Source organism: Schistocerca piceifrons, chromosome X, assembly GCF_021461385.2.
Source record: "Schistocerca piceifrons isolate TAMUIC-IGC-003096 chromosome X, iqSchPice1.1, whole genome shotgun sequence".
NCBI classification, from domain to species: domain Eukaryota; kingdom Metazoa; phylum Arthropoda; class Insecta; order Orthoptera; family Acrididae; genus Schistocerca; species Schistocerca piceifrons.
The window spans coordinates 787,913,248-787,929,810 of record NC_060149.1 but is presented as its reverse complement, the minus strand read 5'-3'; the positions used below and the strand labels follow the sequence as shown (position 1 = coordinate 787,929,810).

Below are 16,563 nucleotides of genomic sequence, written 5' to 3'. Positions count from 1 at the left end.
TTCCTTTTGTATTATAATAAGTGTTTCAAATTAAGTTGGTTGATGATCTGTCTATAATTTCAAAAGTATAACAGTATTCTTCTATTTACTCTGGACACTGTAAATCTTAATGAAAGTTCTTATTGTTCTTGCAGACAGCCATATACTACTGACTGAACATTCTTAAAACAATTGTCTTTGCAGTAAGGCTATACACCTTTTGTGTTGCCTTACAAATTGCCTATGATCTGTCCTACACAAAATTTGTATCTAATCATCTGCACAATTAATGACAAATAGTTCAAAGACTGAAAGTATGCGTCCCACTGATGCACATTACTATACAGTGAAAAATGAAGTTATAGAAACTCATATGTTATTCCACCTTGTAATTTGGTACATAGTAAATAGCTTTTTTGTTTCATTTTCTTTCCTTTGTTTTTGAAATACCTTGGAAAATAACTTTATGAAGTAATGTTTTCATTTATGTATATGTACATATTTGTTATGTAACATAATATTATATCAGTTAATTACTGAAAATACCTGACTTCCTTGCATATTTCTACAGGCAGGATATACACCACTTCATGTCGCGAGCCACTTTGGACAAAGCAACATGGTTCGCTTCCTTCTACAGCACAAAGCAAATGTGGCAGCTGCGACCAGTATTGGTTACACTCCATTGCACCAAGCTGCACAACAGGGTCATGCCCCAATTGTAAATATATTACTGGATCATAAGGCACCTCCAAACATCCTCACTAGTGTAAGTTGAAATTAAGACAAGTGTTCATCTCAATCTGTAATACATACTCACTGTCACTACATATGTCCTTTCCCAACAATATCATGTATCACACAGCTTTGATAACTGAGCATGGGTATAATTGGAAGTAACTTCTTTAGGAAGCAATTTATTACTTCTAAAATTATATGTATAGTTCTATATCATTATTAATAATAATTCAAAAAACAAAGATGATGTGACTTATCAAATGAAAGTGCTGGCAGGTCGACAGACACACAAACAAACACAAAGATACACACAAAATTCAAGCTTTCGCAACAAACTGTTGCCTCATCAGGAAAGAGGGAAGGAGAGGGAAAGACGAAAGGATGTGGGTTTTAAGGGAGAGGGTAAGGAGTCATTCCAATCCCGGGAGCGGATATGTGTGTGTGTGCGAGTGTATACCCGTCCCTTTTTCCCCCTAAGGTAAGTCTTTCCGCTCCAGGGATTGGAATGACTCCTTACCCTCTCCCTTAAAACCCACATCCTTTCGTCTTTCCCTCTCCTTCCCTCTTTCCTGATGAGGCAACAGTTTGTTGCGAAAGCTTGAATTTTGTGTGTATGTTTGTGTTTGTTTGTGTGTCTGTCGACCTGCCAGCACTTTCATTTGGTAAGTCACATCATCTTTGTTTTTAGATATATTTTTCCTACGTGGAATGTTTCCCTCTATTATAACCATATTAATAATAATTCAGTATGGATAGTTTTAAATCTGAAGTATTTCAGTTATCAAGGTATTTGATAGACATAGGTTAATTACTTGTAACATTTTAGAAGTATCTAGCTGGGTTTCTTCCATGCTACTTTTGGAAATTATTTACAGTGGACATTCAGTTCATGTGATGTGAAGTCATGAAGTGAAGCTTCAGTGTTTTGCATTTTGATTATTTTGGAGTTACTAACATCTGTAGTTAGTTAGTAATTATAAATGAATCATATATAGTTAAAACATGTATAAAAATATTAGTCTTCAGTGAATTAAATTGGTCTGTCATACTACACAGCAAGGGCAGACAGCTCTTTCCATTGCACAGAAGCTTGGATATATCAGCGTTGTGGAGAGCTTAAAAGTTGTGACTGAGACTGTGATACCTACAAATGCTACAGCCATGCTGACCGAAGAGAAATATCGAGTTGTTGCTCCAGAAACAATGCAAGAAACATTCATGTCTGACTCTGAGGATGAAGGAGGTACTTTGAAATTCTCTTAAATAGATTTAATTGATGTTCTAATTTTTTTGAATATAGTTTTCACTCCTTTCAAAAGCAGATTCAATAGAAATGTCCTATAGTAAAATTAAAGTGTTTCATTCTATATTCACCACTTTCAACTTACTTATAATAAACTATTTGATTGTCTTTCATTGTTAATAGGCTATCAGCTCACATGGTTTGTATTTTCTCTACATTCACCACCCGGAGGAACTTTAAAAACTTTACATACACTGATGGAAAAAAATTGCAATACCAAAAAGTAATTAATGTGCAGTAATTACATTTTTGCCATAGATTTGTCTATGTAACATATTTGAGTGATTAACATTGCAAGCTCACAGGTTTATGTAAGGGCAAGATAAGCCTTTGCAAATGTGGAATACTGGTACAATAATAACCAGTGTATCTGCCAGAGTGTTGAATTTAAGCATGCAAATGTGCATGCATTCTGTTGTACAGTCAGTTTGTGGGATGGAGTTACATTCATTTTGTCAGTCAATAGAGGGACAGTTAATGTTGTTTGTGGATGACACTGGAGTCCAATGATGTCCCATATGTACTAGACTGGAGATAGATCTGGTGATTGAGCAGGGCAAGGCAGCATGTTGACACTCTGTAGAGCATGTTGGGTTACAACAGTGGTAAGTAGGTTAGTGTTGTCTTGTTGGATAACACTCCATGGAATGCTGTTCATGAATTTCAGCACAACAGGTCAAATCACCACATTGGCATACAAATTTGCAGTTGTGTTGCATGGGATAACCATGAGAGTGCTCCTGATGTCATACGAATTTGCACCCCAGACCATAACTCCAGGTGTAGGCCCATTGTGTCTAGCACATAGGCAGGTTAGTTGCAGGACCTCAAATGGCCACCTCCTAACCAACACACAACCATCACTGGCACTGAGGCAGAACCAGCTTTCATCATAAAAACACAACAGACATCCATCCCGCCCTCCAATGAGCTCTCACTTGACACCACTGAAGTTGCAAATGGTGGTGGTTTGAGGTCAGTGGACCACACTCTACAGGTCATCTAGCTCAGAGTTGTCCATGAAGTAACCAATTTGTAACAGTTCATTGTGTGACTGTGGTGCCAACTGCAGCTCAAATTGCTGCTTCAGATGTAGTATGATCTACCAGAGCCAAATACTGAACACTACTGTCTTCCCTCTCGGAAGTGCCACATGGACATCTGGAGCCCGGTCTTCTTGCAACTGTTCATTCTCGTGACCACTGCTGCCAGCAGTCATGTTCAATGGCTACATTCCTGCTGACTCTTTCTGCAGCATCATAGAAGGAACATCCAGTGTCCTGTAGCCCTATTACATAACCTTGTTCAGACTCAGTAAGGTGTTGATAATGGCATCTTTGTCACCTTAAAGGAATTCTTGACTAACATCAACCCTATGTCCAGTCCAAAAAGTAACTAATGCTCATTACTGGTGCAGCCTGTTTTTAAAGCAAACCTGATTTACATCCTCATAATTGCACTATTAGTGCCACACAAAATTTAAATGGACATTACCTTTCAGATGCCTACCAACTTTCGTTTGTGTCTGACAACTCCTTCTTGGTTGTGTGATTCTTTTCCAGCAGTGTAGTTTTCCAAGGAATAACTTTTTGAAGAATGTCTTTATCGAAACTCTGACTGTGATCCCTATTTTTATTTGCCTCAAGTGCTATTGTTCGATGGTCTTCATCTTTATATGGCTTTCGAATATACACTATTTGATTGGAAGTATTCAGACACATATTAGTGGACATTAATATGGGATGTGTCTACCTATTGCCTTTATTATGGCTTGAACTTTGATGCGCACACTTTCAGTGATGTTTCTGAATGACTGTGGAGGAATGGAAGCCCATCTGTCCTCAAGAACCAGAACCAGAGAAAGTAATGATGTTGGATGCTAGGATCTGAAGTGAAGTCAACATTCTATCTTATCTCAGAGATGTTCCATTGAGTTCAGGTTGGGTCTATGGCCAGGCCAGTCCATTTAAGGAATTCTGTTATCTACAAACCATTGCCTCACAGATGCTACTTTGTGACAGGATGTATTGTCATGCTGATACAAACAATCATCATCTCCAAACTGTTCCCATATTGACACAGAACACAGTGCTGAAATGAAATGAGCGTTTGGCGTCATTGGCCGGGAGGCCCCTCGCGGGGCAGGTCCGGCCGCCATATCGCAGGTCTTATTACATTCGGCGCCACATTGGGCGACCTGCACGCCGGATGGGGATGAAATGATGATGAACACAACACAACACCCAGTCCCTGAGCGGAGAAAATCTCCGACCCAGCCAGGAATCGAACCCGGGCCCAGAGGACGGCAATCCGTCACGCTGACCACTCAGCTACTGGGGCGGACAACACAGTGCTATAAAATGTATTCATATTCATCCAAATTCCACATTTCCTTAAGCACAATAAGGGGACCACACCCTAACCATGAGAAACAACCCTCTACTGTTACACAATCTCCTCCATACTTCACTTTGTGCGCTGCAGGTGATGGCAAGTAATGTTCTCCAGGCATTCACCAAATACACTCTCTGTCATCTGATTACCACACGGTATAGAGTGATTCATCTCTCCAAGTCACTCACTTCCAGTCATCCATAGTCCAGTGGTGTAGCTCTTTACACCACTTCAAGCACCACTTACCACTGAGTATAGAAATGTGTGGCTTATGAGGGGCTGCTCAATCATTTTAACCCATTCTTCTTAACTCGCTGTACACATTCATTATGCTAAATGGATTTCTGGTAGCACTTTGGAAATAATGAGTGATTCCTTCTACTGGTTCCATGCAATTTTTTACAACCACCCTCCACAGCACTCAACAGTTCCTGTCTGTCAGTATGTGAGGTCTGCCTGGTCTTGGTGTAACTGTTACTGTTCCTTCATTTTCCACTTCACAGTCACATCACCAGCTGTAGTCTTGGGCAGCTTTAGAAAGGTTGAAATGTCGCTGTTGCTCAGATGACATTCATTGACTATTGCACATTTGAACTCACTGAGCTCTCCTTACCTGCCCATTCTGCTGTTATTAATTCTCTTCTGATAACACTTTCTTTTATACAAGTGGATGCACCTCTTGTGCCATCTAGTGGTCAATTCTGTATTACATAGAGAACTGTCCAAATAGTTTTGATCTGATAGTGTTCACCATGTATATCCTTTATGATTTGGAAGCACCTTACAAACACAGTAACAATGGAAAATCCAGGATGGAATTAACAATAGTATGAGAATGATAGTTGCTGCTTACTGTATAGTGAAAGGTTACCTTCCTTTAGGAACATGAGTGCACTCAGCGACTGTGATATGACTTTCAAATGATAGAGCACAGCAATCAGATGTCCTTTTCTTGCAGGTTTTATTCAGCAAATCTAGATTTCGGCTAGTGCCTAACCATTACCAATGCACCATTTCATAGAATCAATGCATGATCTAATACATCAGTCCCGTGTTGTTCGGGCTTAAGTCACACTTCTTTCAACACTACTGCACATCATGTGCAGTGCGAAAAGTGAAGTATAGAGGAGACAGTCTTACAATATGGGATTGTTTCTCATGGTTAGGGTGTTGTCCCCTTATTGTGCTTAAGAAAATGTGAAATTAAACAATAGTGTTGAAAAGACTGTGACAGGAGCCTGAAAAACAGGGGACTGATGTATTAGACCATGCATTGATTCTATGAAATGGTGCATTGATTCTATGAAATGGTGCATTGATAATGGCTAGGCACTAGTCAAAATCTAGATTTGGTGAATAAAACCTGCAAGAAAAGGATGGCTGATTGCTGTGCTCTATCATTTGAAAGATATAGTGAAAGATGCTGAGTTGCAGATACACACAACAAAAAGACTATCAGAAAGTGAGCTTTTGACCAGCAGGGTCTTCATTGGAAGTAGAAAACACACACACACACACACACACACACACACACACTCATGCGAATGCAACTCATAGACACATGGTCACAATCTCTGGCTACTGAGACTGAGTGTGAACAGCAGTGCATGATAGGAGAGGCAACGACGAGGTAGTGCACTAAGGAGGAGGCTGGGGTGGGGAGGGAGCAGTATAGCAGGGTAGTGAAAGGGGGGGGGGGGGGTGGCGAGATAAAGTGCTGCTTGTGGGAGCATACAGAGACAAGGTGGAGCAGTCAGGGGGCTTGACAGAGGGAGGGGGGGGGGGGGAGAGGGTAACAGAAAAGGAGAGAAGTGAAAAGTGAAAAGACTGAGAGTGAATTGGTGGGATGGAGGGCTGTGTAGTGCTGGAATGGGAACAGGAAAGGGGTTAGATAGGTAAGGACAATCATTAATGAAGGTTGATGTTAGGAGAGCTACAGGAATTTAGGACACATTGTAGGGAGAGATCTTAACTGTGCAATTCAGAAAAGCTATCATTTGCGGAAAAGATCTAGATGGAACTGGCTGTGAAGCAGTCATTGAAATGAAGAACATTGCGTTGGGCAGCATGCTCAGCAACAGGGTGGTCCAGCTCTTTCTTTTCCATAGTTTGTTGATGGCCATTCATGTGGATAGATAGCTTGTTAGTTGTCATGTCCACATATAATACAGCACAGTCATTGCAGCTGGTGCTGGTTTCACAGGCAGCCCTGCCTTTGATGGGATAGGTGATGTTTGTGGCTGGACTTGAGTAGGTGGTGGTGGGAGATGTATGGGACAGGTCTTACATCTAGGTCTATTACAGGGATATGAACCGTTAGGCCTTGATGGTCTTGATAACCAAAAAGAAAATATTTCTGTTGCTTACTGTAAACTTTATTATGGAGTGTACTTACTGAGACATTAGTGTGAACATCATAAATGGCTTGAAGAAGCTCATGAGGAAGGTGTGATTACTTACAGTGCAGGTCACAGTGACTACATATTTCTATATTATCAACACTGCATTAGTGACTGTAGTACCCCTTCAGAATATTACCCCATTTAATGCCAGATCCAGAGATATACAAAGCAAGACAACTATTTTACTTGCCTATCAAAAATTCAAGAATTAATTTGGGCTTCATAATGTCTTAATCAGTTGATTATTATGTTATACTTCTTCAATTTTAAACTATTTACTGTGAGGCATTTGTGAAATTTTATCACAATTTTGGCGTAGTCATGAATTTTGAAGCTGGGACCCTCCACCTGGATGTGTATGCAATGATAAAAAATGGTTCCATTATGTTTATCATGTAGATAAAAAATTCCATTTTTTACAACTGAATGTTTAGTTTGTTTGTAACCATGAACAGCTGAAACATGCAGGATTATAAATAAAACAGATATTCGTTTCAAAATCTGAAATTTTTCTTATCTACATAACTGAAGTAGCAACTGAGGAAGAAATGCTGTTGCCTTTGATGATCTATTAATTGATATTGGGAGATAATGCAAAGCAATGTTCAAAGAGGGTCAGTGAACTTTATATTTCCAAATTATGAATATATCGTTGTGCCTGCATTGGTCAGTTACCAGTACCTGTTATTTAAATATGTGACTAACTGACTGATATACTTTGTGTAACATATTACACTTGATAGAGTTAAAAGCTTAACATATCAGCATATTTATTGAATTAATGATAGACACTACTGTTGCTTCTGGTATGACACTTGATAATGCTCCATGTGGCCTAACAGTCACCATTACAGCATTTTATACATACTCGTATATCACTGTTTTCAAAATTGAAGTAGCAATAGTTTGATGAAAACCGTTTGTTGCCAACTAACATACCACTATATACATTGGAGGTTTTAAGTGTACTTAGCATAAAGAAATATACTTTTGAGTTCACAACACAGCAAATGTTTACAATCTGTGTGCACAGGTGATGGCACAAATGTTGTGCTAATATTTGATATTAGGGTCTATAGCCCATCACTTCTGAGTAAATAAGGTGCTTGCCATGCTACTGCAACATAATATTTCTTCATCTGTATTCAAGTTTACGAACTGTCTGGTTTTCTTATGTGTGTCTTTCCCACAATTGTGACTAAATTACCATCATATGCCACCTGGAATTCAATTCCATAATATGACTGCAAATGTTCACAGTGGCTTTGAAATCTCACACAAGATTAACCTACATCACAGAACAACTTAAAATGGTCAGTGCCATCCAGTATGGCAGTACAGCAGGTGTTCCTCAGCCCCTGTACTGGACATTGCTCTGTTGCTAATTGCCTATCTGGCAAGCATCCCTTGCTTTGCATGTGTGCAGGTTAAACATCAATATGTTATTCCCATTGAACCTCTTGATGTGGTGTTATGATTACCTGACTAGCAGGATTGGCCCCAGGTGATCTAGAGATGCTTGTCTTCAAGTTTATATGGAGAAAATTACTCTCACAGCATGACTGGCCTAAGGTGGTGTGGAGGTGAGTTGTCCTCAGGCTGCTGTGGAGAAAATTATTCTCACAGCAAGTCCAGCCAAAGTGTTGTTGGTCTGTAGTGTTGTTGGTGAACCAGTTCCAGGACAAGCCAATTGCAGGACTGACCCGACTTCTCATAGAAGGAGTAAGCAGTCTGCCAAATTCTGTCACACAGCAGCAAGATGCACATTTCTCTGTGCAGAAGATGATTTGATTAGACACTCAGCAGGCACAAAGTAAGTTTTAGAGCTCTGTTCTGCACCCTCTGCAGTAACATAGCTTGTGAGCCACAGGCTCACTGACCGGTGTTGTGGAGAGCATAATGCCCTAGTGTGGAGGCACGACAGTGCTCTGTAACTCTAATCTTTTACCTATTATATCCTGCTGTGAATTATGTGTGTCATTATCATATGCGTGCTTCCTTCATAGGATTACTATTTTCACAAATAACCATATGTGATTGGTTAAGATCTAGTTGTAGTAAATGATTGACTAAATCACTGACTGTCATTCCCATACTTCAAACTTGAAATCCAGATTATTTTTTCCAATTTTCAGTATCTGTTTCTGAGGATGAGTCCATAGGTAGTAGATGGTATCTATGAAAATTTTAAGAACCAACAAATAATTATTGATGGCTGTGTGGATGTGCTATGTGATGTCACTTTCAAACTCATAACCCTGACAGAGAAGAATCAGTTCAGAAAGAGATTGCTTTTGGATTTGAACAGCCTCTAAAAGAATACTGCTTCTTAATATTCAGCTTTATATCAGCCATTTTTATTTCCTAATAAAAATTATACCACCTTCTCTTTTGTATTCAGTTCAGTTCCTGCCTGAGCTTCCAGCTATGATTGTGCATTTCTTTCCACTTACTAATGGACATCATATTTCAAACCTCCTACATTCCCTGTCATAACATCTTCTGTGATCCACATTTTCAAATTTACTTTCCTGCCATACCCACACCTTATACATTACTATAGTTTTCAGCAACTGTAGTATGTATTTCAGAACAAAATCCTGTCATCAGTTGTAATTTGTCTTCTTCAGAATCATACAGAATTACAGATATTATAAATCTTAAACCTTGGCTGTACATTTACAAGTATAAGGAGTGAATACAGAAACTTACTTAGCATTGGTTTTGCAGTTATCAATGTCTTCTTCATAGAATTTATATATGTAGTTCCTCTCAGAATCTTCAACTGTCTCCTTTTTCATATGTTTCTAATGCCTCATTTCCTTTTGCTTGAAGATAAAGATCTATTTATTTCCAGTTCTTAAAAACTTATCAGGCAGTCATTTCCGTCTATCTTGTCCCTTGTAGTATTTAACAATTGTGTATCATCCAAGTACTTTTGCATGTCTCAATTTTTCTCTCTGTTTTCCTTCCTCACCCCTGCCTCCTAAATTGTCTTCTGGTGATTATGTTCACACATATTAATACCTTGTTCTTTTTCCATCTATAAATCCATTACTCTTATTACTTGCAACCATCACACTTTCACTGGTCTACAACATAATCTGGTACAGTTTGAAAATAACTTGTTCTGAACAATTCCCTGTGTGAACATTTATAATATGTATTCTTGTCTTTCATATTTCTAACTTTTTATGAAAACTGTGGAGCCAACATTTCTGGTTTATGTGTGTATTCTCTGTCTATGGCTTCATCTCTGCTGGCACTGTCCATTTCACTTACTGGCATAATGTTTATCCTCCCAAATTACATGCATGAGACATGAAAATGGAGTCTTGTGTGAGAACTAGTCACTTTATACACTCCTGGAAATTTAAATAAGAACACCGTGAATTCATTGTCCCAGGAAGGGGAAACTTTATTGACACATTCCTGGGGTCAGATACATCACATGATCACACTGACAGAACCACAGGCACATAGACACAGGCAACAGAGCATGCACAATGTCGGCACTAGTACAGTGTATATCCACCTTTCGCAGCAATGCAGGCTGCTATTCTCCCATGGAGACGATCGTAGAGATGCTGGATGTAGTCCTGTGGAACGGCTTGCCATGCCATTTCCACCTGGCGCCTCAGTTGGACCAGCGTTCGTGCTGGACGTGCAGACCGCGTGAGACGACACTTCATCCAGTCCCAAACATGCTCAATGGGGGACAGATCCGGAGATCTTGCTGGCCAGGGTAGTTGACTTACACCTTCTAGAGCACGTTGGGTGGCACGGGATACATGCGGACGTGCATTGTCCTGTTGGAACAGCAAGTTCCCTTGCCGGTCTAGGAATGGTAGAACGATGGGTTCGATGACGGTTTGGATGTACCGTGCACTATTCAGTGTCCCCTCGACGATCACCAGTGGTGTACGGCCAGTGTAGGAGATCGCTCCCCACACCATGATGCCGGGTGTTGGCCCTGTGTGCCTCGGTCGTATGCAGTCCTGATTGTGGCGCTCACCTGCACGGCAGCAAACACGCATACGACCATCATTGGCACCAAGGCAGAAGCGACTCTCATCGCTGAAGACGACACGTCTCCATTCGTCCCTCCATTCACGCCTGTCGCGACACCACTGGAGGTGGGCTGCACGATGTTGGGGCGTGAGCAGAAGACGGCCTAACGGTGTGCGGGACCGTAGCCCAGCTTCATGGAGACGGTTGCGAATGGTCCTCGCCGATACCCCAGGAACAACAGTGTCCCTAATTTGCTGGGAAGTGGCGGTGCGGTCCCCTACGGCACTGCGTAGGATCCTACAGTCTTGGCGTGCATCCGTGCGTCGCTGCGGTCCGGTCCCAGGTCGACGGGCACGTGCACCTTCCGCCGACCACTGGCGACAACATCGATGTTCTGTGGAGACCTCACGCCCCACGTGTTGAGCAATTCGGCGGTACGTCCACCTGGCCTCCCGCATGCCCACTATACGCCCTCGCTCAAAGTCTGTCAACTGCACATACGGTTCACGTCCACGCTGTCACGGCATGCTACCAGTGTTAAAGACTGCGATGGAGCTCCGTATGCCACGGCAAACTGGCTGACACTGACGGCGGCGGTGCACAAATGCTGCGCAGCTAGCGCCATTCGACGGCCAACACCGCGGTTCCTGGTGTGTCCGCTGTGCCGTGCGTGTGATCATTGCTTGTACAGCCCTCTCGCAGTGTCTGGAGCAAGTATGGTGGGTCTGACACACTGGTGTCAATGTGTTCTTTTTTCCATTTCCAGGAGTGTATTATTAACTTAATTTGTCACATTTGTTTCATAACCTAATATTTCAAGAAAAAATATAAATGACTTAACACTCTATAGAAATTAAAACTTTATGCCAGACTCAAGTACAAACTTGGATATAAATTCAATTCCTGCTGAACATACACCTTTACTCTTGTCATTGTGATGCATACCCAACTACAAAGTGAAGGTTCCTTTCTGTGAAAGAGTAAGTTATACTCATTTTACTAAGGTTTGAAGCTCCTCTTGATGTTTCTCCATGTTTGCAATTTAAAAATTGGGTTGTTTTGAAAATCAGCCTTATGCAAACACAATTAATTAATTTATTATTATTATTATTATTTTATTTTTTCTACCCAAAGTAAGTTACACTTGAGTTTTGGTTTCAAACCAACTTCTTCTGTGTACCTCTTGTATCTAAACTATCTTGCTCCCATAAACGAATTATTGTGTGCCATATTCAACCAGAGTAGCTTCCTTGCACGCAGTGATTATTCTTCCTAGTGTTATATAATATTGTGTGTTCATGAGAGGAAACAGTTGTACATTCTCTTAAAGATATCTAAATGAAGTTTATTTATATTTATTTATATATTTTGCATCCTTGTAGCTCATCATTATAAAATGATACAGGATTTGTCATACATGGCCTTGCATAGATAACAAGACAAGAAAAATTTGCAATTACATGTTGGCTAATAAACAATACTTACATATAAAATGAAACCATACACATATCAACAATCATAAGATACTAAACTAGAATAATAAATGAATACAATTTATTTTTCATGTCAGCACTTCAGGTCACTATGATGAGGGAAGTAAGCTGCTCTATTTTGAATGCTGGTGATTTAAGTATTCCTTGACAGTATAAAAATTCTAGGCAACTGACATTTTTTGAACTCTTTTTTTGAATATGTGGAGTTGCGGTATATTCTCTTAATTAAACAGGATATTAGGCTGATAAAGAGCACTATTTTGATACATGGCTTTTGTGTTAATTTCTCTGAAAATCATCTCTATTTCTCATTTTGTAGTCATGGACTTGACTTTTTAATACAGAATGTTCCTGGTGTGCCTTCAGAAAACATATACTTTTGTAAATATGGATACATGGTAGGTTCATGATTTTTAGTTCCTTGAAATAATTTTTACATGATTCTGTGTATGTTACCCTTTTAAACATTCTTATTGCTCCCTTTTGAAGCATAAATTTGTGTTTCAACAGATTGGTATTCCCCCAAAATATGATGCCATATCTTAATATGCTATGTATGAGTGCAAAGTACAAACATACCCCTGCATCAACACTACAGGAATTTTTAAGGATGCTAAGATTATAAAAATACTGACTTAATTTTTTGTTTAACCTGTTTGTATGTTTCTCACTCTTTAAATTTTCATCTTGCTATACACCTAAAAATTAAGTATGGAGGGTTTGCTCTACCTAACACCACCCAACTTCTACTTTTAGGTTGCTTCCTAGTTTGTTTGTTATATGTCTGGAGTCTATCCCAACTGTTATTTTCTCATTCACAATTAATATATCATCCTGAAGGCATATCTTTGTTTCTTCTGCAGCTACTGTGACTCAGTCACAGAGATCAGACAGCTGTATGCATATGTTTTTAAAGTACTTTTGTCAATGTGCTTTAAGACATTGTTGAAATAAAATTGTGAACTTAAAAAATATTGACATGAATACATTTATGTCAGAAATCAAAAACACTGAACATGATGGAATGATTTATAAAATGCAGACAACACTGTGTCATAATTCTAATCCTTAATAAACAGCGGACTCAGTGTTGTAGAGTGAATGAGTTTGAACCCCTATGTATACATTAAAAAGTTAGTTTGTTGAACATCCTATTTTGATTGTTACTAATGTACACATAGTGGTGCAAAACATTTAGTCTGTAATCAGTCAAAAAGGATGTTCAATAAACTAACCAGCACAATGCACTTTGAGCTCACCATTTATTACCAGCAATAAAATAATGTACATAAAGTTTGTTTCTTGAAGTTTTCATAATCTTTCAGTCCTTTATCTAGGATAGTATAATTTTTTCTTACAATATTTCAGCTGCTAACTTTGCAGTCATCTTCAAGGTAAGTCTCTGGCAGAATTTACTGAACACAGAGTGAACTGGTACCCTTGGCAGATAGTCAGTATAAAGACAAAGTCAAAACATCAAATTAAGTGATAATTTCTTATCAACCAAAGGAAGAGGAAGAGATAGAGATATAATAAAGTCTATCACTTTTCTACCATGTGTGAGAAATTTTTCTTCAAAAATTGCCAGAATGATGAAGAGGCATTAAGTGGATGTGATCTTCTTTCCACCAGGCAAGATGGTAACCTTTCTAGGATATGTACAAGATATTCTGCATTTATAAAAGGCAGGTATACACTCAGATGAGAGAAGTCGTGGGCTACCTCCAAATATTGTGGTGGAGCTCCTTTTGCCCAGCGTAGTGTAGCAACTCAACGTGGCATGGACTCAACAAGTTGTTGTTAGTCCCCTGCAGAAATACTGAGCCATGCTGCCTTTATAGCCATCCATAATTGTGAAGGTGTTGCTGGTGCAGGATTTTATGCATGAACTGACCTCTTGATTACATCCTGTAAATGTTTAATGGGATTCATGTTGGGAAATTTGGGTGGCCAAATCATTCTCTTGAATTGTCCAGAATGCTCTTCAAACCAATCACAAACAATTGTGGCCTGCTGATGTGGCACTTTGTCATCCATAAAAATTCCCTCATTGTTTGGGAACATAAGCCATTCATGGCTCCAAATGCTCTCCAAGTAGCTGAACATGACCAGGACCCAGTCCCTTCCATGTAAACACAGCCCACACCATTATGGAGCACCACCAGCTTGCACAGTGTTTTGTTAACAACTTTGGTCCATGGCTTCAAGGGATGTGCACCAACTGAAATCAAGACTCATCTGACTGGGCCTTAGTTTTCCTGTCATCTAGGGTCCAACCGATATGGTCATAAGCCCAGAAGAGGTGCTGCAAGTCATGTTTTGCTGTTAGCAAAGGCATTCACATTGAGTGTCTGCTGCCATAGCCCATTAACCCCAGATTTTGCCACACTGTGATAACGGATATGTTCGTTGGATGTACCACACTGATTTCTGTAGCTGTTTCATGCAGTGTTGCTTGTCTGTTAGCACTGACAACTCTATGCAAATGCTGCTGCTCTTGGTCATTAAGTGAAGGCCATTAGCCAATGTGTTGTACATGGTGAGAGGTATTCTTGGCACACTCTTAACGGTGTTGATCTTTGGAATATTTAATTCCCTAATGATTTCTGAAATGGAATGTCCCATGCATCTAGCTCCAATTACCATTCCATGTTCAGAGTCTATTAATTCCTCTCTTCTGGCCATAATCACATAGAAAACCTGTTAACATGAATCACCTGAGTACAAATGACAGCTCCACCTTTTGTTGTTTTAAACCTTGTGTACATGATACTACTGCCATCTGTCTATGTACATAATGCTATCTCATGACTTTTGACACCTCAGTGTATATGAAATTCCTTGTTAGATTAGTAAAGGGTACATAGGACAAACAATATGTACTGTACAAGAATGGTAAATTGAACACCCATGACATGCTCACCTTCTACAGCCCAACAAATCAGCAGTGACTGACCATTGCATTGCCACTGACCACTCCATAGATTACAGGAAAGTCAAGATACTGCCCACAGCTTCCTCCTATTGCAATTTAGTGATCAAAGAAGCTGTGGGAATACAGTAAGCAAACAACCTGCTCATCCAAGATCAGGGTTTCCTGCTCAACAAATCGTGGAAGCCACACATTTCATGTATGGACTCTCCAAGGAATTATTATTCTAAAGCTTCACGGACTGGCATTCCTAACATATGCCATACATTTTAATAATCAACCACATAAATTGTAAGCATCATGGATTTGCTGATTCTGTACTTGGTTTGTTTCACTCATAGACACATAAAATTGTGTCTGTTACTGACATTCTTGTTGCAAACAATGCTATCTGTAACACATGAACATTGACTCCACAGTATTGTATCAAGTAGTTTAAATTCTGCCAGTGACTCACTTTGAAGGTGGCTGTAGAATTGTATGCAAAAATACTGGAATAAGACATTATATTATTCCAGTTTCATGCCTTAAAGGTGAAAGGTGATGAAACAAACTACATAAAGACTGCTAGTACATAAGTAGCAGTGTACTGTTAAAAATAATGTAGCCTCCATAATTGCTGATATTGCTTTTATGGGCATAAGGCCATAGTCCAATGCTTAATTCCATGTCTAATGTTTCATATCCCAATGCTGCAGACATAATCAGAGGCCTTGACAAACTCAAATAGCAGTTACAGTCTCAAATAAGCCCAGCAAGCCACCAGCTTGCTAAGCTTGTTCAAGACTGTAACTGCTTTCTGAGTTATTTATAGCCTCTGATGATGTATCAGCAATTATGCAATTACTATCCATGAGAGCTTGCATTCTATGAATATATTCTCTAGTTTTTGGAGTTATTGAACACATTAGACACATCCACACAGTGAGGGAATAGTATGATGTAGGCCTAATATAGTTTTTGTTCTTAAACAATGTTGTCAAATGGTATTAGACATGTCAAGATGCAAAGAAGAATACATAAGCATATTACATATGTAACTGGACTATGCTTACATTGAAATATTATTCAAACACACACAACACACACACACACACACACACACACACACACACACACACACACACACACACACACACAGCCTGATTTTAACTACTCCATTCACTCCACTTCTTTATTGTTTCCTTGCAAGTATCACTTTTACACCCTGCAGCATACTAGAATGAAACATTTTCACTAAAACTGCTTCACCAATTCTTACTTACTTCATATCAGTGAGATACAAAGAAAATATATGTACTACATGATCCA

General features: G+C 39.5%; 1 protein-coding gene across 2 annotated transcripts in view; it reads left to right on the top strand.

The window, feature by feature from the left end:
- LOC124722875 (ankyrin-3-like) overlaps positions 1-16,563 on the top strand; it is an 898,463-nt gene that overhangs the window by 382,901 nt on the left and 498,999 nt on the right. For both annotated transcript variants that reach the window (XM_047248010.1, XM_047248011.1), the window contains 2 exons: positions 551-748; positions 1,774-1,960. In XM_047248010.1, the coding sequence (XP_047103966.1) occupies positions 551-748; positions 1,774-1,960 (385 nt within the window). The remainder of the gene's footprint in view (positions 1-550; positions 749-1,773; positions 1,961-16,563) is intronic.